Source organism: Lynx canadensis, chromosome C2 (assembly GCF_007474595.2).
Source record: "Lynx canadensis isolate LIC74 chromosome C2, mLynCan4.pri.v2, whole genome shotgun sequence".
NCBI lineage: Eukaryota > Metazoa > Chordata > Mammalia > Carnivora > Felidae > Lynx > Lynx canadensis.
In genome coordinates, this window is record NC_044311.2 from 1,677,680 (window position 1) to 1,702,494 (window position 24,815).

General features: G+C 38.8%; 1 protein-coding gene across 21 annotated transcripts in view; it reads left to right on the plus strand.

Moving 5' to 3' along the window:
• Positions 1–24,815, plus strand: part of CLASP2 (cytoplasmic linker associated protein 2) — a 182,384-nt gene that overhangs the window by 11,506 nt on the left and 146,063 nt on the right. For all 21 annotated transcript variants that reach the window (XM_030328673.1, XM_030328674.1, XM_030328675.1 and 18 more), the window contains exons 2-7: positions 4,084–4,162; positions 9,769–9,872; positions 11,576–11,667; positions 12,835–12,910; positions 14,693–14,790; positions 23,826–23,896. In XM_030328673.1, coding sequence (XP_030184533.1) covers positions 4,084–4,162; positions 9,769–9,872; positions 11,576–11,667; positions 12,835–12,910; positions 14,693–14,790; positions 23,826–23,896 — 520 coding nt within the window. The remainder of the gene's footprint in view (positions 1–4,083; positions 4,163–9,768; positions 9,873–11,575; positions 11,668–12,834; positions 12,911–14,692; positions 14,791–23,825; positions 23,897–24,815) is intronic.

Here is a 24,815-nt window from a genome sequence, read left to right on the forward strand (position 1 = left end):
CAGGTCACGATCTCGCGGTCCGTGAGTTCGAGCCCCGCGTCGGGCTCTGGGCTGATGGCTCAGAGCCTGGAGCCTGTTTCCGATTCTGTGTCTCCCTCTCTCTCTGCCCCTCCCCCGTTCATGCTCTGTCTCTCTCTGTCCCAAAAATAAATAAAAAACGTTGAAAAAAAAAATTAAAAAAAAAAAAAAAAAGAAATTGCCACAGCCTCCCCAGCCTTTGGCAGTCACTCCCCGGATCAGTCGCTAGCCGTCAGCCGCCCTCCCCAGCCAAAGGAGCACAACCTGCCGAGAGCTCAGATAATGGTGAACGTTTCTCTAGCAGTGAAGTATTTTTTAACTAAGGTGTGTACTTTTTAAATTTTTTTTTTTTTCAACGTTTATTTATTTTTGGGACAGAGAGAGACAGAGCATGAACGGGGGAGGGGCAGAGAGAGAGGGAGACACAGAATCGGAAACAGGCTCCAGGCTCTGAGCCATCAGCCCAGAGCCCGACGCGGGGCTCGAACTCACGGACCGCGAGATCGTGACCTGGCTGAAGTCGGACGCTCAACCGACTGCGCCACCCAGGCGCCCCAGGTGTGTACTTTTTAAAGACATGATGCTATTGCATGCTTAATAGAGCACAGTACAGAGTAAACGTGACTTTTATATGCTCTGGGAAATGGAAAAATTCACTTGACTCACTTTGTTGCAGTATTCCCTCTGTTGCAGTGGCCTGGAACAGAATCCACGATATTTCTGAGGTACACCTGTAATTTATATGATTCTTTCCTTTTGTTTACTAATAGAGTACTGGGGTGGTCTTCTAGCCTCCTCCAATATCGGCCACATGGTTCTCATCATTACGGATTCTTGTATTTAAGCGCATCTGATGTGTTTCAAGACGGTGCGCTTATTATCCTTATTAATATTCAAACTGTCCTATCTTGGCATGACCCTAGTAACCTCTGATAGTATCTTTGCTGTCTGGCATCATGAGATGTCCTATTTCCTGCTCCTGCCCTGGGATCAGCCGCTTCTCCAAGAAGCTCTTGTTCTTTTTAGTGGGAACGAGTATGTGGAAAATGCAGTGTGAGTGCCAGTGGGACTCATTGTTCTTGTCAGTGAATAGGGTTGGGTTTTATTTCAGCTTTAAAGAAAAATACATCATGAGTTTATAGTGATTCTAATTCAGATTCCGGACTGCAGTCTTTCCTGTTTCTGTATGTCTTCTGTCTCCTTCAGCCAACAAGATTTCTAAAAGCATTGAAGTTTCTTTTTTGCAGAGTTGTTGTTGTGTTTAGTGTTTATCCCCCTGGAGAGAGATCATCAAATTGCTATACTTGAAAATCTGTGTGGTTGTAATAATAATTTGGTATACATTCAGGTTCACTTATTTTCAGTGAAATTCGTTATTGCTACAAATAAGGTGTATTCACAATAGTCTTGGTTTCTTTCTCTATTACTTATAGCCTATTTCTAATGATTATTTTTTTTCCTGATTGGTTTTTCATTGTTGTTATTTTTAATAAACATTTCTAAGTAACTGTGTCTATTCATAGCCCTCTTTGTGTATATACACATTGCCCCAACTTGCTTTTTTCACTTAACAATATATCATGGAGGTTACCGCACAGCAGAATTAGGAGAGTAGTCATTTTTATTTTTAAAGTGTTACAGTACCCTAGAGTGTGGATGTACCATAATTTATTGACTGTCTCATATTGATGAATGTTTGGATAGTTTCTGGTCTCTTGCAATGAATAATGTCTGCATGTTTTTAATAATTTTGCTAGTGTATCTTAGGGATAGATTTTTTTTAAAGTGAGATCTTACCAAGTGTGCATGTTTTTCCTGCTGATTTGAGATACTGCTTTTATCATCTGTAAAGTCTGTTAAGTCTGTGAGTCTATTTGTAGATTTTCAACTATGTTTTAACAGTTTTATTGATACAGCTTACATACTATACAATTTATTTATTTGAAGTGTACAATTCATCGATTCCAGACATTCCTGACGTTTCTTATAAGTTTAATCATACGACATTTGGCCATCTGTGACTTCCTTTCACTTACAATGTTTTCAGGGTTCATTCATGTTCAGCATGTACCAGTCAGTCCTATTTATGGCCAGACTTTTTTTTTTTTTCCCCCTGAGGAGGAGGAAAAGGAGGACGAGGAGAAGAGAGAGAATCTGAAGCAGGCTCCACCCCCAGCGTGGAGCCCATGGTGGGTCTTGATCTCACGAATCATGAGATCGTGACCTGAGCCGAACTCCAGTCTGACACTTAACCACCCGAGCCACCCAGGCACCCCTGGCTACATTTTTAATTGAGCGTATGCCACATTTTCTGTATCTGTTCGTCCGTTGATGGACATGTGGGCCCCTGTACCTTTTAGCTATTGCAAATAATGCTGTAGTGAACACTGGCATGCGAGTATCCGTGTCTTGCTTTGGACACACACCCAGGAGCGGGATAAATTGTTAGGTGCTCAGTGTTCCACACCCTACGCTTTAGTCCTTCCCTTTTTTCCTGTGCTTCGTGGAGGGTTTTTCTCCGTGTTTTCTCCTCCAGTGATTAAGTGCTCTTGCTTCCTAGGCTGTTCTTGCGAGCCTGGTTGTGGGGAGTGGCGGTGTTCTTGGGTTTTGTGGTCCAGCTTCAGCCTTACGAGCCCTTTGTCCCTGAGTCCAGGGGATGAGGCTTTGTTAGAGATCCTGCCCCTCCTCAGCTGGAGACCTTTAAACATTTGAGCCCGGGGTGATTTTCTGCTTCTCCCTCAGAGGTAGGGTGCTCTTTTTTTTCTTTTCTCTTTACTCAGTAGCAGCGAGTTTTTACCTGTGTCCTGGGGTGACAGTATTTGTCTTTCTCTCAGCGGCTTCATACCTTTGTTTCTTACAAACGGTATGGGAAAGGAAAAGTCTGTGACTTTCCTGCAGAGAGAGCTGCTGTCTTCTTCTGAGACCCGGACAACCAAGAGATAGATCCCTTTTCCAGTCATAGTGTCCGGTGGAGGTTTGTGGAGAAAAAGTCTGCAAATGGGGTCCCTCCTTTTGTGTCCGTGGCTGTGAGGATTACACATTTGCACGCTGGCCCACATTCGGCTATTAACGATGAATTACGTACAGCGGAACGCTTAGCCGGCTTGTCCCACGGCTCGGCTTTCCTTCTGTCTTCTGCCACATGTGACCTACTGCTCACGTCCCATCTCCCCTTGGGGGCATCTGTCTTTCCTTAAGTTTCAGGCGAGGTGATTATCCTACAACTTCAGCTTTCTGATGAATTTAAGAGTAATTATAGATCTGTAGATTATTTTTTTTCTTGTAAAGTGGGAGTGGTATTTTTCCTAGTGTCTCCATCCGAGATAAAAGCTGGAGTTCCTCTGTAATTAAAGGCGCTCTTCGTTTTTAACTTGCATTTGGGAAACATTTCAACATTACAGGAAGAAAGTTGGAAGTGTAGTCAGTGACCTTTCTACCCTTCACCCATTTTACCAGTTACTAACATTTGGCCTTTATCTTCCTGCATATTTATACATCAGTAGGAGTAGTGGCATTTATGGAACCATTTGAGATTAGAGGGCCCTAACCTCATGACTGTCTACCCCTGAATACTTCAATCTCCTTATTTTTTTGGATTTTTAAAAAATTCTTTTTAATATGAAATTTATTGTTGAAGTGGTTTCCATAACTCCTTATGTTCTTAAAAAAAAAAAAAAAAAACTTGGTAATAGGGATGCCTGGGTGGCTCAGTCGGTTAAGCATCACACTTAGGCTCAGGTCATGATCTCACGGTTCATGAGTTCAAGCCCCACACCCGGCTCTTTACTGACCGCTTTGAGCCTGGAGCCAGCTTTGGATTCTGTGTCTCCCTCTCTCTACCCCTCCCACCCCTGCACACATTCATTCATTCATTCATTCATTCTCTCTCTCTCTCTCTCTCACTCTCTCAAAAATAAATAAACATTAAAAAAATACAAAAAAAAATGTATCTTAGAAAAAACAAAAACTTGGTAATATATGAAGATCTTTATATGTCAGTGATTATATATTGATACTGAGAATGTTTTGGTAGTTTGTATTCATTAAAATTTTTTCTGTCTGTAGGTATCATTAATGGGATTGGAAATTTTAAGTGCCTTTGTGGACAGATTATCAACACGATTTAAGTCCTATGTAGTAATGGGTAAGTTAACTTTATTTAAAAATCGTTGTAGGTGTTGACATACTGGCATTTTTTTCTCATGGTTTTTAACAGACTTGGTTCTCTGTGAATGGAAAGAAGTAATTTTCTACAGCCCAGAGATCTACTACGTAGTATTTTAGTTTGCCTAGACATAAAAGATTTTAAGCCTATTAAAATAATTCTATTTCCTCTGAGACAAAACCAAAAAAAGCAAAAGACGTATTAAATATCCTGCTAATAGATTTTTACTTCATAACTTAAAAACTTTTACTGTAACTTTTACTTTCTTTAACATTAAAAATTTATAACTTACAGCACTGCTTTTTAGACTTCTGTGGTACAGGACCAATATTTTGTAAAATACAGTAAAAATAAGTTATACAGCAAAATGAAAGGAAAAAAAACGACGGGGCCCAATTTTTTTATTATTAGATTCAATAGACCAAATTACTTTGGTCAGATTGTTTTTAAAACTTGATTTTATAAACACTCTCAATTTTTTTTTTTTTTTTTTTTTTTTTTTTTTTACCGCAAATAGTTCGTGGACCCGTCCCGAGCTGCCAGCCATCCTTTGAGCCGCACTCACTTGCGGTGTGTTTGCGGTATGGCGCGAGCCCGTGGTGCAGTTCTTTTCTTGGGTCAGGATTGTAGTGCTGGCTCTGACCTGTTTCCTAAACCCAAGTGGCCCTCGTGTGCCTTTTGGAGCGATTTGACGAGTAGATCTGGTTCCTGATGTATAGCGATCGTTCAGGGCAATCGCAGCTGTTCATGATTTTCTGTTATGGATTAAGTTAATGCTTCCTAAAGCCTCACACTTACTTTCTAATTATCTTTGGTCAACTTTTTCTTCATGTTTGGTATGTCCCCAGATTCTGCTGGTTTCTTATTTTTATTGTCTAACTATCCTTTCGGCAGAAGCATCTTAGTAAGTTCCCTTCAGTAAGTTCCCTTTTTAATCACTACCTGGTTCCAGGTCATTCTTTGCATGAATGTCTTCTGAAAAGGCCGATTCTTTACCGTATCAGTCTTCTGCTTAAGATCCCGTGGTAGATGTTAAAAACTAGGCATATGTGTTTTACTTAGGTATTTTCTTAAAACAGTTTGAGTCATTGTTTAAAATCAGGAAGTTTTATGTAAAAGATTCGTATTTATGGCTTGTCCGCCCCCACAGGTACTTACTTGTTGGCTGAAGTTTTGTCATAGATTCTCTTTTGTATGGGTCGTGAGCTTTCTGCTTCACAAGTCCTCCCATCTCGTCTTGCCCCTTCCTGAGGATAGCAGTTGCAATACCGCCAGCTTGGAGTAGCGCCCTTTCTAGAGCTGGTTCAGTTCTGGCATTTCCCGTACCTCCCTGACCGGAGGCGTTTATGTTTGGGACCCCTGCCCTATAGTAGCTCCCTATTATTAGTTGTGACAGACCGGATTTTAGACCGGACGGTAATTCTAGGTATTGCGTATCTTGCTTATTTTTCAAATGCAAGGAGAGCCACATGGAGTTTGATGCACCGACTCCTTATAATGAGGCAGTAGGAATAACGGGACCAGAATCACAGACTGTTGCCTCCCGGGACTGTCCTGCTTTCAGAACCTCTGTTTTGCTCTCCTCTGGTGGCGGTCCACTTCTCTCAGCCTGTACGTCCCTTCCACGTCTTAGTAGCCTTCTTTATCAGCGGTCTTCAGCAAGTACTGTCTCCACTTTAGTTAGCAACTTGCTCGCTCCTGGTAGTTCTGGCTTAACTCGCTCGTGGTTCTGCTGTGCTGCTCTTTCCTTTTGAAATCCTCTCCTCTTTCCCATGGTCCGTCCTTTCTCTTTAAAAGACCTACTTCGGATTGCAGTGTCTGGGAGCTTTTCAGATCAACCTCAACCTACTCTGAATTTTCCTTTACTCAGTGCTCTCTTCGGCAGCACATATACTAAAATTGAATTTTTCTTTACTCTATAGTTCTTATACTGTTAAATAGTCAATGAATTACATTAACTTGCTTTTATTATTTTTCGTATGTGTTTTCCATACATGTATATGTGTAGTTTTTCTTTCTGTCTTCTCATCTACTCTTTATGGTTATTTGTGTACATTAATATTAGTATCATTTTCACTTTGAACCCCAAGTGTCCATCATTTTCCTTGGTGAGATTCAAACTTGTTATTAATTCAGAGTCAGTGTAGTATAACAGGAAAATTTCATCACTGCTTTGCTAGTGTATATTGCCTACTTGTTACCCATATTGGGCTTTATCAACTTTACGTGTATAAAAGATTATCCCCACATGATTTCTAATTTGTATGATAGCTCCACAAGATAGGCAGTATATATTTGTACTCTTGTTTCATTTTGTTTTAATTTAGAGAAAGAGAAAGAGCCAGCAGGGGAGGGGCAGAGAGAGAGGGAGAGCGGGAATCCCCAGCAGAGCCTGCCCGCAGGGCTCAAACCCGCCTGCAGGGCTTGAACCTGGGAACCGTGAGGTCACGACCTGAGCCAAAATCAAGAGTTGGAGGGTTAACCAGCTGAGCCACGCAGGTGCCCCTCTGTGTACTCTTAAGGAGGTACAGTACTAAATGAAGAGCCCAGGGTTAGCTTTTTTTGTTTTACTCTGTTTTATACCTTAGCCAAACCACTTTAGGAGCCCTTCACGTGTGTTTATTTTTGAGAGGTGGGGGGAGAGAGAGAGAATCCAAAGCAGCCTCCAGGCTCTGAGCTGTAAGCTCAGAGTCCGATGTGGAGCTCAAACCCACAAACTGTGAGATCATGACTTAAGCCAAAGTCAGACGCTTAACCGACTGAGCCACCCAGGGGCCCCTGAAGGTTTTTTTTTTTTTTTTAAATAACGTCATCTTAGATGTATGTAACTTGATGTGAGTGATACTGTCTTTCGGTACACTTAGGTTATTAACTATCAAAGGTATTTTTTTTTATCTTTTTACATTAAAAGTGAAGAGATGTTTTAGGAAAATTGAGATTGATGTTCAGTTTTAGACAAGGTTCCAGAAAGAGTATGGGCTCTTTTGATGTAGCTCTTTTAATGTAAAATATTTAAAATTTCTTTTGTGGCCACAGATACTGTGGAAAAATAAGTTTTTCAAACAAAAAAATATATCCGATTTACATTTAACGGCGATCACCAACCCTGGTTTTATGATAACTGAATTCAGTAAAGGAGCTCATATTTTACAAATTTTAAACAGATGGTTTTAACCCAAAATGGAATTACGGAAAGAGTATTAGAACAATCGGGCTTCCTGCTCATCACTCCTGCATCTTGTAAAACGCAAGATGGTCTGTGTCTCGTACAGTGCCGAGAGAACAAGACATACCACGAGCTGTGCTTTGAACTTCTTCGCTGTTTCACTGTTCAGGTTCCAGTCTGTGTAACAGGTTCTTACTGGCTGCACGGTACAAAGCTCTGTTTTGGAGTCCCGTAATTATCTGTTGAATATCCATCACGTTGAATGGTAATTCAGTGGTCATTATAATACGTACAGATCTTTTGGGTAGACTGTTGACTCTTCCAAATGCTTATTATGGGCTTAGCACAAGTGGGTTTTGTTTTCGTTTTGTTTTTTTTTTTTTTTCCAGTTTTACGTCATTCTGTCACTAGTCATGTGAGGTATAGGCCTGCACCCCTCCTTATTTTATAGACAAGGAAACTTTCAAATTCAGAGAAGTTTACGGTCTTAAATAATTAATAACTGGTAAAACTAGGAATAAAATCTTGTTCTGTTTCACACCAAGAGAGTATGTATCAAAAAGGAACTCTAATGCAAAAAATTTATGGATTTTTTTTTGTTTAATAACTATAATAAAATGTTTATGTAGTGTCAGGTTGTTTTTGCTGTTTATATTCTATAAAAGTTTAGTTTTTTGTCTTGAAGTGAGCCCTGGTTTGGGCCAACATTTTAATTTTCTTTTTGGAGTTAAATCCCACCTCTCAAGAATGCAGTGGATATTTTTTTTCATACTCCTGTCGTGTGATTGTTAACACACACAGACACACACACACACGTACACACACGTAGAACCCATCGATTACAAGTAAATGGAAGTAGTTATAACTGGGACCTAATTGTGTGGATTATTTAAGTCCTGGTTTCAACTTGCTATTTTTGGGACTTTGGGCAAGGTGTTGAATCCTTTTGGGCCTTCTCTATCAAATGAGCCTACTCTCTTTAATTGGGCTGTTACGAGGTTGACGTGAGATAATTCAGTGCTTAGTACGGAATAATATCTAACATTTATTAAGTGTTTATTACTATCTTCTGCCTCTCAGAAGCTATCAGAACCAGAGTGGATAATATTCCATTTGGTATAGTGGGCTCCTCACTATAGTCTAATTTTCTTCCAAAAATAATGTAATTTCTTTTTTCCTTAAGTGTCGTTTATTATTACTAAATCAGTCTGGTTGTTATATTGTAGACAGTGTTTATTGTAGAATATATTTGCATCAAATTATGTATACACTTAATTATAATTGTCTATAAATAAATGAGAGAAAATCCCTTTCTCCATCTTATTTCTTCTTCCTTCCCTTATTTAAACTAGGCCTCAACCTTCACTGCCTCAGGGAAAGGAAGGCTATAGCTATCGTGTCAAAAGAGAAACAAGTTAATTTCTTTGCCGTCCAACATGGAGGATGATGGGGGTGGCAGGTGACACGCAGAGTACTTACTTAGTGCCCTTCACTCTAAGTTAAATGTATTCTCTCTTTAATTTTTAGTCACCTTTTGGGGTGAGCACTGCTGCAGACCTTTAGGAGCTGAGAAAGTAAAGACAAAAGGAGAGTAAATAATGTGGCCTCATACCTTGTAATACCACACGAGGGGCAGTGGTGATTTAAGGGATTACAAAAAGATAATTTTGACTGTGAGAGATTTTTGCCCTATGAGTGAACTTTAGAATCTGTACCCTTTGAATTCTGCCCTCACCTCCCTTTCCCTTCACCCTCACCCTCAACAGATGTCATTTCTTTGTGGTTCTTTGTCGACTTACAGTTACAGAAGCCATTTTCATGAAAACTCTCCAAGAATAGACTCTCACCTGCCTTTCTTGCCTCCTTGCGTGAAACAGTGCCACAGTCTTGGACATAGTAGAGAAAAACTGTAATCCCGGGGGCCTAGGCTTTTATTTTTGTCAGAATAATATGTCATACATACATGTCAAACATGTGATCATACGTCAAACATGTGATCATAAACCGACACCTGCCTGTGCCCAGGGCAAGAAACCAGAACTCTGCCATCTTAGCTATTCCTCTCTGCGTTTCCTAATGACCCCTCCCTCCCTCTACCAGACGTTACCACTGACGTGACGTTTCGGATGACCACTCCCTTGCTGATCTGTAGAGCTTGACTAGCCACACACGTCTCTAAATAGGATAGTGTTTAGTCCTGCCTGTTTTTTGAACATGATCATAAGTGGATATCATGCTGTAAGTATACTTTTGAACCTTCCTGCTCCGTTAGTTTTTGTTGGACTCGTGAGTAAAGAAAATAATTTGCTTACCTGATAACTTTTCATTTATGAAACGAGCTGATTATAATTTTGTAAAATACAGCTTATAATGGAGGTGAATTATAAATGTTTACTCTCTTCCTCCTGCCTTTCTCTAGTTATTGTAGCTTTAATAGACAGAATGGGAGATGCCAAAGACAAGGTTCGAGACGAAGCTCAGACTCTGATATTGAAGCTGATGGATCAAGTAGCAGCACCTATGGTAGGCCTACCTTTTAAATTTCGGTTTTGCTAATCAGTGATGAAATATCGGGATAGATGGATGGTAACCACAGCGAGTCATGGAAGCCTCCAGGGACACGGAAGCTGAAATCGGAAACAGTGAATCATTGTTAATGCTCTGAAGAAATTGAAACTTAAAGTAAAGTGTCAGTGTTTAACATTGTGTTGTTTTGCTTTTTCCTATTTTCTACTCATTGGCATTTTTTATAAAGCTGACTCAGATTCTGTTACTTGGACAATATGCTGAATGTATTATTCTTTGGTTTCTCTTACCTGCAGGTTATACAGTGTTCAGTGAGAAAGCTCCTTTTGAGAACTACTGAATGTTGTATTAATTACTGCGACTTTTACACTGACAAGAACAAAATTTTTTATTTAAACAGGTGGTTACTAATTAGATAAAGCATATATTCTAGGACACTGATTTGTGTGTTATGAATATAGTAAAAAAAAAAAAATTAGCCCTTAGGGAGATGTTTTGAAAGGAGACTGAAAATAAACCGACATGTAAATAAAGATTTATAGAATATCTCATGTTAAGTAGAAAAAATCAGAATTTACAATATATGCAATGTGTTATCACTTAATGTGTTATCACTTAGAATACAGTTTTAAAATTATGTACAACATACGTTTTAGAAAAACATCCAGAGTGTTCAATTGTAAAAATAAACTGTTGGCCGAGATATTTTACACCTTAGAATGAAGTCCTTGCTAATAGTTTGGTGGGTATCCTTCAGCACTTGCTTAGTGGTTCAAATTTTAACTCCCTTTTGATGTGTTATTATAAATAGTACTGTAAGTAACATCCTTGTACGTGTGTTTTTGGACATAAATATAAATATTTATATAGACTGGTGTTCCAGAGGTGGTGGTGCTGCATCAGGTTATTTACATTTCAGGTTTTCCAGGTAAACTTCCAGGTTACCTTCTAGAAAGTTTGGCAGAGAGTAATATTAGTAGAGCTGAATAGAGTCCAGGAAGAGAAGGGTGCGCGCGCGCGCGCGCGTGTGTGTGTGTGTGTGTGTGTGTGTATGCATGCATGAATTTAATAAATGGAAAGGATGGTGTTTCTAACTGCAGAGAAAGGACTGATTGAGACAATTGGCTGTATGTTTGGAAAATAAAGTTGGATTATCTGTATAGGTTTATGTATGCTTTTTACAAAAGAGAATTATAGTAGGCAGCAATAAAATGACTTACCCAAATAATGTTTCTGTATTTGGATCCAGTGCTGAAAGAGAAAAGCCTGAATTATAAAATGTTGAAAAATCCTGTTCCATGTGACAGTCTGTAGTAGTTGCCAGGCAACATTAGACATTTTGAATGCTTACTGGACTACTGGGCTTATAATGGTAGCATTGTTGTCAAAGGTTTCTAAAGCTTACAATTCTCTGTGCATGGAAATTGTAAGGTTTTTAGGTATTGGACATTGTTTTTCTGAGAATAATTGAAACCTAAAGTGAAAGATATTAAATAAAAACCAAAAAATGTGATTATAATATTAGAAAATGGGTGAGAGCAATGCTACTAGCACAAATTGGCTTAGAAAAACTGAGAAGTAAAATCTGATGGGAAAATTGAGTTCTCATGAAAGTTGGTGATAAGGTTGGGAATAGATAAAAGATTAAAGCATGAGTAATTTAATTTTTTGTTATTCTTGTTTACTTCTCCTTCAAATAGTACATTTGGGAACAGTTGACTTCTGGTTTTAAGCACAAGAATTTTCGATCTCGAGAAGGCGTGTGTCTATGTCTTATTGAAACCTTAAACGTGTAAGTTTTATGATTATTGAAAATAGTCAACTTGTTTTTCATTTTGCTAAAAAGAAAAAACAGTATCCATTTTGTAAAGCTCAAGGAAAGCTATGGAAATAACAAATTTTAAATTAGTTATTAATTGATCTCTGGTATGAGAGTTTTTATTTGATCTGATATCTTTGGCTGTTAATTTTTTATGTGTATGTTAATTTAAAACAACTAGTCAGTGATAAGTGTTTCTCTTTTTTTCTTAAATAAGTTGAGTAATAGTTGCTACCCAAAATAGATGGTCATATAACAGGAATGCTGGTATAACTTAGGATCTTCTTCTGTTCTGGACCCAGTTTGGCATTGTTTTTAACTCAGTGGTATTTCAGATATTGTAGCTATTTCCCCCACCTAGGTTTTCTAGACCACTGTGGGTAGTTACCAAAATCATAGACTGACCAAGATTCGGCCAGGTAGCTAGACGGTGAATTGGGTAGCATTATGTAGAGCTCTGAAGCATAGATAACACAGAGCTCACAACTCCAGTCCGAAAAACTGGTAAGCCAGGGCTTTTGTTCCCTTTCTTGATTATGTGCTCAAGTTCTATGCAACAAGATAGGTGATCTATTGTAACTTTCAACTTTTCCTGTAGCGTTACTTCCTTTATTCTAACTATACCTTCATTTATTTTCTTTTACTCCTCTGTGGTCCTTTCTGCCATCTAGAGCTTGTAAGTGCATTCAGTCTGCACAACTTTTGTGGTTTTTGGCTCTCCTGTCATTTGCTTTCAACCCATGACCTCATCAAAATATTAATAAACATAAATAAAGGTTTATTGGAATGCAAATTTATTGGAGACACAGCATCTAAAAATATCACTATTTTAAAGCAAAAGCTCACATTTTCATGAGCGATTGATAGGTTGCTAGGTTTAAGAGTGCCATCGGTTGAACATTTTGTTCTGTTGGATCATGTGTCGACAGTTTTCATTGTCAGTCATGATTATTCACTTTTGCATATTTCACATTGTTTAGAATTAGTTTCTGCTTGTGTCTCACATCCTTCATGTTTTAATGATGTGTGCCCGTGCTGTCCACCATATTTGTCTTATTGATACAAACCAGAAGAAAGTATAGTTTGTTTACTGTTTGACTGAAACCAAATTCTCTTTATTTTGTTTCAAATTTTATTTAGTTTTGGGGCTCGGCCGCTAGTCCTCAGCAAGTTGGTACCACATTTGTGTATCTTATTTGGAGATTCCAACAGTCAGGTAAAATTTTATTTACATTCAAGCATTGACTAACTTTTTTGGCCACCTCTTCTTCTTAGGGCTCTTACTCCGTTTTTAAAAAAGAAGAGGGAGGGTGGAGGGGGTTGTGAAATCAAGATTTCGTGTCATTTTGCTCTTAAAATCCACCAGTTACTTCCTGAGAACACATTATATTCACTTCAGTTGCTGAAGTTTGTCACTCGTTTGACCGGCGTTAAGGATGTGTGGTGCTGAAAGGATAGTTCTTGGGTTTGAAAGATGGAGTGACAAAGAGCCTTCCTTTCCGTAGTCCTGCACTTAACCGTGAGGACAGGTTGTCAGCCTCATTTCTTCATTCCTGAAAGTGGCTGCGTAACAACTTTTTGCCACAGAACCCTGTTTAACGAGAGAATTTGTACCAGTGGTGTCTCCCTTGTTAGACATTTACCTGAGCTGCGCATGCTAGGCATAAAAAGGGAGTATTCTGGATCCTGTCCGTCCTAGTGGAGTTGAATCTTGACTGTAACCTTTTTGGCACAGCTTGGGCATTTGGAATAACCCTGGATAAGGTTTTCCTTGCTACTAGGCCTGGCTCTGCCCCTGGAGGTTTGTAGAGTTTTACTTCCTCTTCATTTGCTTTTTGCCGGTGGGCTGGGCATGGAAAATATGGCCATCTTCCAAATTCCTGTCTTGAGGCCACATTTTTTTCTTTTAATTGTAGTAAAATGTACACAACATAAAATTTACCATTCTGGTCATTTTTTATTAATGTTTGTTTATTTTTGAGAGAGAGACAGAGTGTGAGCTGGAGAGGGTCAGAGAGAGGGAGACACAGAACCTGAAGCAGGCTCCAGGCCCCGAGCTGTCAGCACAGAGCCTGACACGGGGCTCGAACTCACGAACCGCGAGATCATGACCTGAGCCGAAGTCGGACGCTTAACCGACTGAGCCCCCCAGGCACCCCTGCCATTCTAATCATTTTTAAGTGTGTAGTTCGTTGGCATTAAGTACTCTGTTGTGCAGCCATCACCACAGTCTATCTCCAGAACTTTTTCATCTTCCCAAACCCGTACCTGTTAAGCAAGAACTCCCTATTCCCCCCAGTCCTCCAGCTCCTGGCAACCACATACTACTTTTTCTCCTGTGAATTGTTACGCTCTAGGTATTTCATGAAAGTGGAACCATATAATTTGTCCTTTTGTATTTAACATGTTTTACCTGGCATAACGTCTTCAGGGTTCTTCTGTGTTGCCATTTGTCCGACTTCCTCCTTTCGTTTTTAAGGCTGTATAATATTCCATTGTGTGTGTATACCACGTTTTCTTTATACATACATCCATAGGTGGACATTTGGGATGTTTTCATCTTTTGACCGTTGTGAGTAATGATGCTTTGCGCATTATTGAGTGTTGGGTTCGGACCACATTCTTGAAGGGCAGTTTCATTCCAGGAAAGTATATTAACCGCAGTAATGATTTGTAATCATACAGATACTGGCAGCTTTTATGCAGACTTATTACAAATAGAAGGTTTTTTAAAAGCCACGTTAATAGCTTTTATTTACATGTTTTAGGTTTCTACAGAACCTTTTACAAGGTTTCTCTAGAGGTTTCTCTGCAGGCCCTCTTGGTTTTTGTTAATGACCTGCCAAAATCTTTCAGGGGTTTAGAAGCATTAAAACCAACTGAGAGCTTCAAAGTGGTGTGCGAGTGTAATGTTGCCTTGAGGTGAAGTATTTTATTATGTTTCATCTAAGGTGTTTTGTTTTGTTTTGTTTTTTTAAATTTCTGAATTCTTTGGCAGGTGAGAGATGCGGCAGTGTTGGCTGTGGTGGAGATCTATAGACATGTGGGAGAGAGAGTGAGGGTGGACCTCTGTAAGAGGGGGATTCCCCCTGCTAGGTAAGTCTCGCTACATTTATTTATTTGCACTCGTTTTAGAAGTTTACTTTCATGTGTGTATTTTAAATAGGTTCAATTTTCTGAAATTTTTTAAAATTCTAAAGATACAAAAAGATACGCAGGTTATCACCGTTTAAAAAGTTTTTGAGGGGCACCTGGGTGGCTCAGTCGGTTAAGAGTCCGACTTCGCCTCAGGTCGTGATCTTGTGGTTTGAGCCCCGCGTTGTGCTGTCTGCTATCAAAACAGAGTCTGCTTCGGATCCCGTCTCCCTCTCTCTGCCCCCATCTTTCTCAAAAATAAACAAACATTTAAAAAATAAAATTAAATAAAAAGTTCTTGAGATCTTGTAATTTTCTTGGACACTGGTTGACTATATATATATACTCCTGTATTATTTAATATGTAATTAAATACCATGTCAGGTAAACTGTTTTTGGATACCAGACAGTAATAATCATTACAGTATTTGGAAGATGCTTGAGCAAGATTATAGTAAAAATATTAATCCATTCATTAAGTAAATTTTTTTTTTAGTGCCTCCTGTTGAAAGATACTATACAAGGTACTGGATACCAGAAAGCTATATAAGAACTAGTCACTACTCTTTTTTTTTTTTTTTTTTTTTTTTTTTTTTTTTTGAGAGAGAGAGAGAGAGAGAGCACACGTGCACACAGGGGAGGGGAAGAGAGAGAGGGAGACACAGAATCTGAAACAGGCTCCAGGCTCTGAGCTGTCAGCACAGAACCCAACACAGGGCTCGAATTCATGAACCATGAGATCGTGACCTCAGCCGAAGTCAGCTGCTTAACAATTGAGCCACCCAGGCGCCCCTAGTCACTACTCTTAAATTGTAGTCAAATAAAAGGAAAATTAAGAATATCTGAGTCTCATCAATCAGGTCAGTAAAAATAAAAATCCCATCAATAAGCTTCTCATATATCAACATTTTCTTCAGAGGTACTTTTTTTCTTTAGTACTTCTCAGAGTTTCTATTTTTATTAAAGATCTTTTTTCAGGGGTCCCTGGGCGACTAAATTGGTTAAGGATTCGACTTCAGCTCAGGTCGTGATCTCACAGTTAGTGAGTTCAAGCCCCATGTCATCCAGCTATGCGCTGACAGCTCAGAACCTGGGGCCTGCTTCGGATTTTGTGTCTCCCTCTATCTCTCTCTCTCTGCCCTTCTCCTGCTTGTGCTTTCTCTCCCCCTGCAGAAGTAAACTTAAGGGCCAACTGGGTGGCTCAGTTGGTTAAGCATCCAACTCTTGGTTTCAGCTCAGGTCATGATCTCATGGTTCTGTGAGTTCAAGCCCCACATGAGGCCCTGCACTGCCAGTGTAGAACCGGCTTGGGATTCCCTCTCTCCCTTTTTCTTTCTCTCAAAATAAATAAGTAAACTTAAAAAAATAGGTTTAAAAAAAAGATATTATTCCAATTAAATTTTTTTGTTATCAAATTTTAGTCCCCATTTTAAGGAAGGCTTGAAAGGTTTTTTTGTTGTTTTTTTTAACTTTTTATTATGGAAAATTTCAAACATATGCTAAAGTAGGCAGTAGTATAATGAACCTTCATGTACCCATTACACAGCTTCAACAATTAACAACTCATGGCCAGTTTCATATGTTATACTCTTACCTACTTACTCTTGTCCTGTATTCTTTTGAAGCATAGCCCAAGTCATGATGTTTCATCTGTAATTATTCAGAAATTGAAAAAGAGGTTTTTTTCCAGTCACGACCATAATACCGTCATCACAAGTTAAAAATTTTTTGCAAATAATTCTATAAGTCAAATATCCAGTCAGCGTTCACATTTCCAGTTGTTTCAAAGAACCCAAAAAACAAATTTCCAGTTGCTTTAAAAAAATTTTTTTATTACGTTTCTTTATTTTCGAGGGGCAGAGAGAGACAGAGCATGAGTGGGAGAGGGGCAGAGAGAGAGGGAGACACAGAATCCGAAGTAGGCTCCAGGCTCTGAGCCGTCAGCCCAGAGCCCGACGCGGGGCTCAAACCCACGAACTGTGAGATCGTGACCTGAGCTGAAGTCGAACACTCAACCGACTGAGCCACCCAGGCGCCCCAGTTTCCAGTTGCTTTTAAACATCATAAGTATGTGTCTGTTTTTGTTTGTATCAATACCCAAATGAAGTCCCGCAATTAGCTGGTATGTTCTTACAAGTCTTTCCAAATCTTTATGTACCTCCAACACTTTTTTTCCCTTGTGTTTATTTGTTCAATAAGCCAGGCAGTTTATCCTGTAAAGTTTCCTGTATTCTGAATATTGCTGGTTCCTTTCCTGTGGTTGTGGCTTAAGATATTCTTCTGTCCTCACCCCCTGTAACTTGCTGCTTGGATTTGGAGGCTTGACAGATTTTTGGTGGTGTCGGGTGGTGTCAGGAAAAGCCAGACCACTTAAGAGGTGGTGGTCTGTTCTGTTGTTGTAACTCTCTTCCTCTCTGGCTGTGTCTCTTCCCATGTAGTTTTTTCCCAGTACCGATTATTTTTTGGTAACAAGATTGTACATGGAATATGCGTTATTTTGAGTGCTTCTTCATTTTCTACTTACAAAGCTAACAATTTCATTTGAGTAAAGTACGTTATTTTATGTGAATGAGAAAATTGATGTTAATGTAATATATTTACGTGTAGGAGTATGTGCACATATGTATGTATATATGTTACGTTATATATATTTTAAAATTTAGGGACGCCTAGGTGGCTCAGTCGGTTAAGTGCCTGACTTTTTAGCTCAAGTCCTGATCTCAGGGTTCTTGGGTTTAAGCCCCATGTCGGGCTCTGTGCTGACAGCTCAGAGCCTGGAGCGTGCTTCGGATTCTGTGTCTCCCTCTCTCTCTCTGCCCCTTGCTCGCTCGCTCTCTTTCAAAAATAAAACATTAAAAAAACTAAAAATTTATATTGAAATTACTTTTTATTAAATAATTTTACAATTTTATTCAAGTATGGCATCATACAGAAAAATATGTAACTCATAAGTATGCAGCTGTGTAAATTATCACAAAGTGAATATACCCATGTATCTACCACACAGGTGGCGAAGTAGAACATTATAATCATCCAGAAGCCTCCCCAAATCCTTTTTAATTCTTGCCTTTTCTGTCCTTCCCAAAAGTAACCACGATCCCGCTTTTTATCACAATAGTTTCATTTTGCCTGTTTTTGAATTTTATATAAATGGAATCATAAAGTATGTGTTCTTTTGTGTCTGCCTTCTCTCAGTTAATTTTTTTTTTTTTTAATTCATTTGGGTTGTTGGATCTGGCTACAGTTGGTTTATTTTCATTGCCATATAGTTTTCCATTTTACGAATAGATTATACTATGAATCCATACTAATGATGGGCTTGTGGGTTGTTTTCAGCTTGTAGCTTTTTTGGATAATGCTATTAAAAACATTCTCGTACATGTCTTTTGGTGTGCGTATGTATTCATTCTCTTAGAATATGTCTGAGAGTGAAATTGTTGGGCCATAGGGTATGTTCACCTGTAATTGATATTGACAAACACTTGTCCAGAGTGGTTGTACCCATTTGTATTCTTACTGGCACTGTTTGCAACTTCCTATTAGTCTATATTTTCACTGTTACTTGCCTAAATTATTAGTCTTATTTTTACTAACTTTAGATTTCTGGTGAATGTGTTATGATCTGCATTTTTCTGATTACTAATAAAGAAGATCACCGTTTAATGCATTTATCAGTCATTTGGATATGTTCTTTTAAAGTGTCTTTTCAGGTCTTTTGCCTGTTTTTAAAAAATTCGGTGGTCTGTCATTTAAAAAAATTGATTATTAGAACTTTTAAAAAATATGTTCTAGATACAGGCCCATTGTCAGCTATGTATATGCTTCAGATATCCTCTCCCACCTTATGACTTGCCTTTTTACTTTCTTGGCGATGTTTCGCGTACGTGAGTTTTAATTTTCATGTAGTTCTCAGTCATTTCCTTTACAATTAGACATTTTTGTGCCTGGTTTAAGAAATATTTACTTACCCTAATGTCTTAAAGACATGCTCTGGGTAATTGTCTTCAAGTTTCATCCACATTTAGATTTATAGGCCATGTGGTATTTTCCTTGAAAGTGGTGTGAGATAGGGGTGCAGATACATTTTTTTTTCCGTGTGGGTGTCCACTTGACCCAGACCACTTATTGAAAATGTCTTTCTTCTGTGTTCCTTGTGTTTATAAATTAAGTGTCCATATATGTGCTTAGGATTTTTGCATTTATGCTCCAAGTAAGATTAGTGTGTAATATTCCTTTCTTCCCAAGTTATGTTTTATAAGTAACTTTAGTTGTTAGGGGAAACTCCTTATGTGCTTTTTCTCCCCCCATCAGAATCAACTTTAAGGGTTTTATCATACCTGGATAGCTCATGCTAATGTTCTTACTGAAATAAGCCAATGACTTCTTAACCGTGTCCATTCTTCTTGTTTCTCCAACCTCTAAGCGGGCTAGTCACTCGACAGCTCAGGAGTCTGAGAGCAGAGCAGAGACAGGTTGGTGAGACAGTTGGTGAGAAGCTGAGGCTTTCTGACTTCCGGTCCACAGTTCTTTCCTCAGTGCTGTGCTCGTGTTGTCCTTCTCCATGATGCTTCTCTGCCGGGTAGCACGGAATGGGAAGGACTCTGTAGGTATAAGGTGTGGTGAGCTTTGCTTCAGGCATGCACAGAGTGTCTTCTATCCTTTTAGCATATGATGTCCTCACTATTTTGTAGGCATTATTTTGAATCTTCAAAATACTGGACCCATTTATATCAAAGAATCTAAAACTTTCATAAGGTAAAATATGAATGACTGTTTGGTTTACTTCTTTCTTCAAATAATGTTCTACTGTTGCCCTCTTTCCACCAGCATTTATTCTCAAAAGTTAACTTTATATCGACTATTAAATTTCTTTGAGAATTATATTTTTTAATCATAGTGGTCATGAAAGTTTAATTTTCAGAAAGGATATTTCTGTTTCTCAAATGCTGCTCTCTTTGTGATTTCCAAATTTCCTGTTGGATACAACTCTTTAGGGTAAATTTCTGGTTTTGCCCACCCTTATTTATGTCAAAGACCCTCTTCTTCATTAAAATAGCTAAACGTAAGTAGAATTTATAAAGTCATTGAATCAAATAGTTTTAAAATAATAATTAAAATTTTTTTCTTCCTTTGTCAGCTATTTTTAAAAAGATAAGGCCTGGTGGTGTGGTAGTGGCATTAACACTAGGCATGTGATCAGTGTAAGAGTCTAGAAATAAACCCTTACATTTATGGCCCGTTGATTTTTGTGAAAAGTACTGACACCACTCAATGGGAAAAGAATAGCCTTTTCTACAAATGATGCTGTAAAAACCGAGTTTCCATGGGCAATAGAAAAAAGTTGGGCTTCTTCACACCAAACCCCCAAATTAACTCTAAATTGATCATAAAACTAAGTGTAAGAGCTAAAACGATAAAACTTAGAAAATGCTAGGCAGTGGTTTCTTACATATGCATAAGCGTAAGCATAAGCAGCCAAATTAAAAATAGATATATTGGGGTGCCCGAGTGGCTCAGTCGGTTAAGCATCTGACTCTTGATTTCAGCCCAGGTCGTGATCTCACAGTTTGTGAGATCGAGCCCCGTGTCAGGCTGTGTGCCGACAGCGCAGAACCTGCTTGAGATTGTCTCTTTCTCTCTGCCTCTCTCCCACTCATGATCACTCTCTCAAAATAAATAAATAGGTATATTGTACTTCATCAAAATACAACCCAACACTTGGGCTTCAGGGGATACCATCAAGAAATCTGAAGAAAACCCACATAATGGGGAAAATATTTACAAATCATACATCTCATAAAAGACTTATGTCCTGAGTATATAAATAATCTATAAAAAACTTCTATAGTTCAACAGTGAAAGGACAGATAACCAATTTTAAAAACAGGCAAAGGATTTGAATAGAAGAAATACAAATGGCCAATAAACCCATAATAAAGATGTTCAGCACCATTAGCCATCTTGAGAAATACAGATCAAAACTACAGTGAAATTTGTTATTTTGACTCTAAACTTAAATGTGGACTTTGGTTAGAGTTGCTTTTCCAGTTCTATACTGAAGCTTTACTGGTTGGTCTCTGTCTTTCTCCTGAGTCAGAACCTTCCTAGAACCTTACTGGCCTTTTGGACAATCCGGCTTCTTTGTACTTTCTTTCCACTGAATTTTATAATTTTTTTTCTTCCTGAATTACTTAAAAGATCCCCGTCTCTTCTTTCTGCCCTTATTCCTTTGCCATCGGATTATACGTGCAGTGATCTTCTACTATGAATAAGCTAAATAGTTATATGGAGCTTTGTATTATTTGAGACTTAACGATCAGGGATGAGGGCAATCTGGCGAGGGCCACATAGAAAGAAAATTATAGTATGTTTAGTTTTTTTCTTTTAAAGATCATAAGGTGTGGGGTGCCTGGGTAGCTTAGTTGGTTGAGCGTCTGACTCTTGGTTTTGGCTCAGGTCACGATCTCAGGGTTGTGGGATTGAGCCGCGTGTCGGGGTCCTGAGGCTGAGCGTGGAACCTGCATAAGATTCGCGCGCGCTCTCTCTCTCTCTCTCTCTCTCTCCCTCCTCTCTCCTCTCTCCTCTCTCCTCTCTCCTCTCTCCTCTCTCCTCTCTGTCTCTCCCCCTCTGCCCCTCCCCCTCCTACCCCACTCATACACATGCAGGATCTCTCTCACTCTCTTTCAAATAAAATAAAAATACTAAAAAAAAATAAAGATAGGAAGGTGTGAGCTTCTTATAAAATTTTAAACAGGGAACTAAAATCCTTTCAGTGAATACTAAGCAAATGTCAATGTTTCACATGGAAGTTGGTCAAGTGAGAAGCATTAGAAGGAAAGGGGGACTGGGGGTGCCTGGCTGGCTCAGTCAGAAGAGCATGTGACTTCTTGATATTGGGGTGGTGAGTTTGAGCCCCATGTTGGGTATAGAGATTACTTACATGAATAAATAAAAACTAAAAAAAAAAAAAAAGAAAGAAAGGGAGACTGAGAAGAGAGAGCAGGATAGTTATAGGAAGCTAAGTGAGGGTTGGCAGCAGGATAAAGGGTGTGAGATAAGCTCAGTGTGCATCTCTCGTAGCCCAACCCAGTTTCAAAGACCTTTGGGTGATATCTTCCACCTTAACTAAACCTCCCTCCCTCCTTCCCTATTACCATTATATTTCCCTAGAATTTCAGCTTATTCCCCCCGCCTCCTTTTTTAAATTAAAGCTGCCTGTAGACATTTCTTGCTGTATGTTTTGTCTGCCGACCTTAATTCCTTACCAATTCTCTTCTCAGCTTTCTATCGTCAGTTTCTTACTCCCACTTTGCTACTCTAGCTGTTATGTTAATTTCATACTTCTTAACATCTTTGTTCTGCCTTTTTCCCCAAAGAGCTCTCCTGGATCCTCTCCTTTCTGTTCCTGTCTGTCTGGTCTTCATTCCGAGGTCCCACCTTCCGGTTCCAGGGTTTCTTCCTGCATTTCGTCTTGCCCACCTCTTTTCTCTGGGCAACCTGTCTGCTGTCTGCTCAGTACTCTGGAAGAGCTGTAAATGAGCAACCTGTGTCTTTAAACTGAAGTCCTTCTAGATGTGTGAATTTTTAACGTGTGTTTATTTTTTGAGAGAGAGTGCATGTGTGCACGGGAAGGGCAGAGAGAGGAGGACAGAGGAACCAAAGCAGGCTCTGTGCTGACTGCAGAGAGCCTGATGTGGGGCTCGAACTCCCGAACTGTGAGATCATGACCTGAGCCAAAGTCGGAGGCTTAACCCACAGAGCCACCCTGGCACCCCAGATGTGTGAATATTTTTATTTGTTGAATTTAATGGGGGTAGGAGGTGAGGTTAAGGTTTAGAAATCTCATTATGATGAGTTCCTAGAAGGTTTTCAGCTAAAAAAAAATATGTATTTTTAAGACCAAAAGTATCCTCAATTTACAAGTAAATGACAGAATGTGGACCAACGCTTAACTAAGGTTGTAGAAATGACACTGACAAAAACAAAGGTGAGTCAGAGAACAACATCTGGCAAGTAAAAAAAAATCATGACAACGACCCTCTTCCTTCCCCAAATCTCTAAGTCATAACTTTAAGAATAAACCATAACATGATATAGTGGAAAGTAAAGGCAAAGTGAACTAAAAAATAGTGCTGTCAACATGATTGCCTTTGGATCTGAAGAAAAATTATATATAAATACAAACCATCAGAAAGCATATGGTTTAAAAACTTGGATGGTGGGATTGTGTTTTGGGTTTTTTTCCTTTGTTCCTAATTACATTTCCTAGCTTTCTTTTATAATGAATGTACATTGCTATTGTAATAAGAAATACATCTTAGCTAAAAAAAAAGGGGGGGGGATAGAAGTATAGAAAGTAATTCTGAATATAAAATCAGAAGCACTAATGGAATTGGTATTGAATGAAAACAGGTTAATAGAGAAAATGTCAAATTATCAGCCATACCTGCATCACTGTAGTTTCTGACATTTCATATCATTGTTTTTATGTTTGCCTTAAGTTTCCTTTGCATGATTGTATGTACTTTGTTCCTTTTTTTTTTATATTAAGTATAATTTATTGTCAAATTGGTTTCCATACAACACCCAGTGTTGATCCCAACAGGTGCCCTCCTCAGTGCCCATTACCCGCTTTCCCCTCCCTCCCAGCCCCCATCAACCCTCAGTTTGTTCTCAGTATTTAAGAGTATGTACTTTTTAAAGATGTGTTGGTGACTGAGTGGATTTATTATGAGGTTGTAACTAAAAGATTTCTAATGGGTTTGGAAAAATAATTTTATGAGGAAACGCGAAGCTGTGTGCGTGGAGATGTGCCTGTGTTAGGTTCCTTCTCTACTCATGAGGGACGGGCTTTGTGTTTTCTCTCAGTGAGTGAGATCATTGTTAGACAGAGTCGTGTAGAACTAACTGAATCCCTGACCTTATTTCTCTCAGGGAGATAGTGAAGGAAATTCTATTTAAACCGTAAGTAAACAAAATGTGTTCTTTATTCCCAGATTAGAGATGATTTTTGCCAAATTTGATGAAGTGCAAAATTCAGGCGGTATGATTTTGAGTGTCTGCAAAGGTAAGAATAATTAAGTTATCCCAGTTCTCAAACATTTCTAAGATTATTTAGCCAAGTTTTAGAGACTGAAACATGTTTTCAGGTCAACTGTTTTATCACTGATTCAGCAGATATGATTTTGTGGCCTGAAGCTTAGTTAGGAGATAATAACAAAGTCTTTCCATACTGCTGACCATTCGCTGTCCTCTTGACTCTTTTGGAGTAACTGAAAATTTAATTATGGGTCAAAGGGGTAAAATGATACTGTTGTTTTGCCTGAGTTTTTGTATCTTCTGAATTGAAGAAACGTTGACCCTCTTGCCTTCTGTGTTTCATGAATACAGTGTTTTTTCTTCTCAGAGTAGTTGTTTTACTTAGTTGTTAGTAGAAGTTGTGGGGTTGATGGGTTCTGTCACACCTACCTGTAGACTTGATACTGGTGAAGAGACATAGATGTAGGAACTGCACCAGCATAATCGCCTTTGGCTTCTCAAGTAGAATGAGACCGCGTTGGAATTCAAAGAGGTTTCAGGTTAATATCTGGCACTTACTCGATTTTGTGGTTGCTCTCTTCTTTTTGTAAGGTTGTGAGATTGTGTTTGCTTTTATTGGGCGGCATTTACTTAGACTTTAGGTTTTAAATAATAATTAGCCACATATGTGAGGAATATCTTCTACTTCCAAAGATCGTTATAGGTGGTTTTTCCACCTAGGAAAGTAGGTTCCTATAAAAGAGAACGTGGTTAGCTTTAGTAATGTAAGTGATGTTGGGGGAAATATTGGGTGTGTGAGTTGTTATATAGTCAAATAATGGGAAAACTAGTTGCTAATATAATATAGTTCCTTTCTCTGGACGAAACCAAGACTAAGCCTTGTGTTGCAGGAAGGCAGATGGAGTGAGAGTTTAGTGCTAAAAAGATTGTCTACCCTAATCTAAACT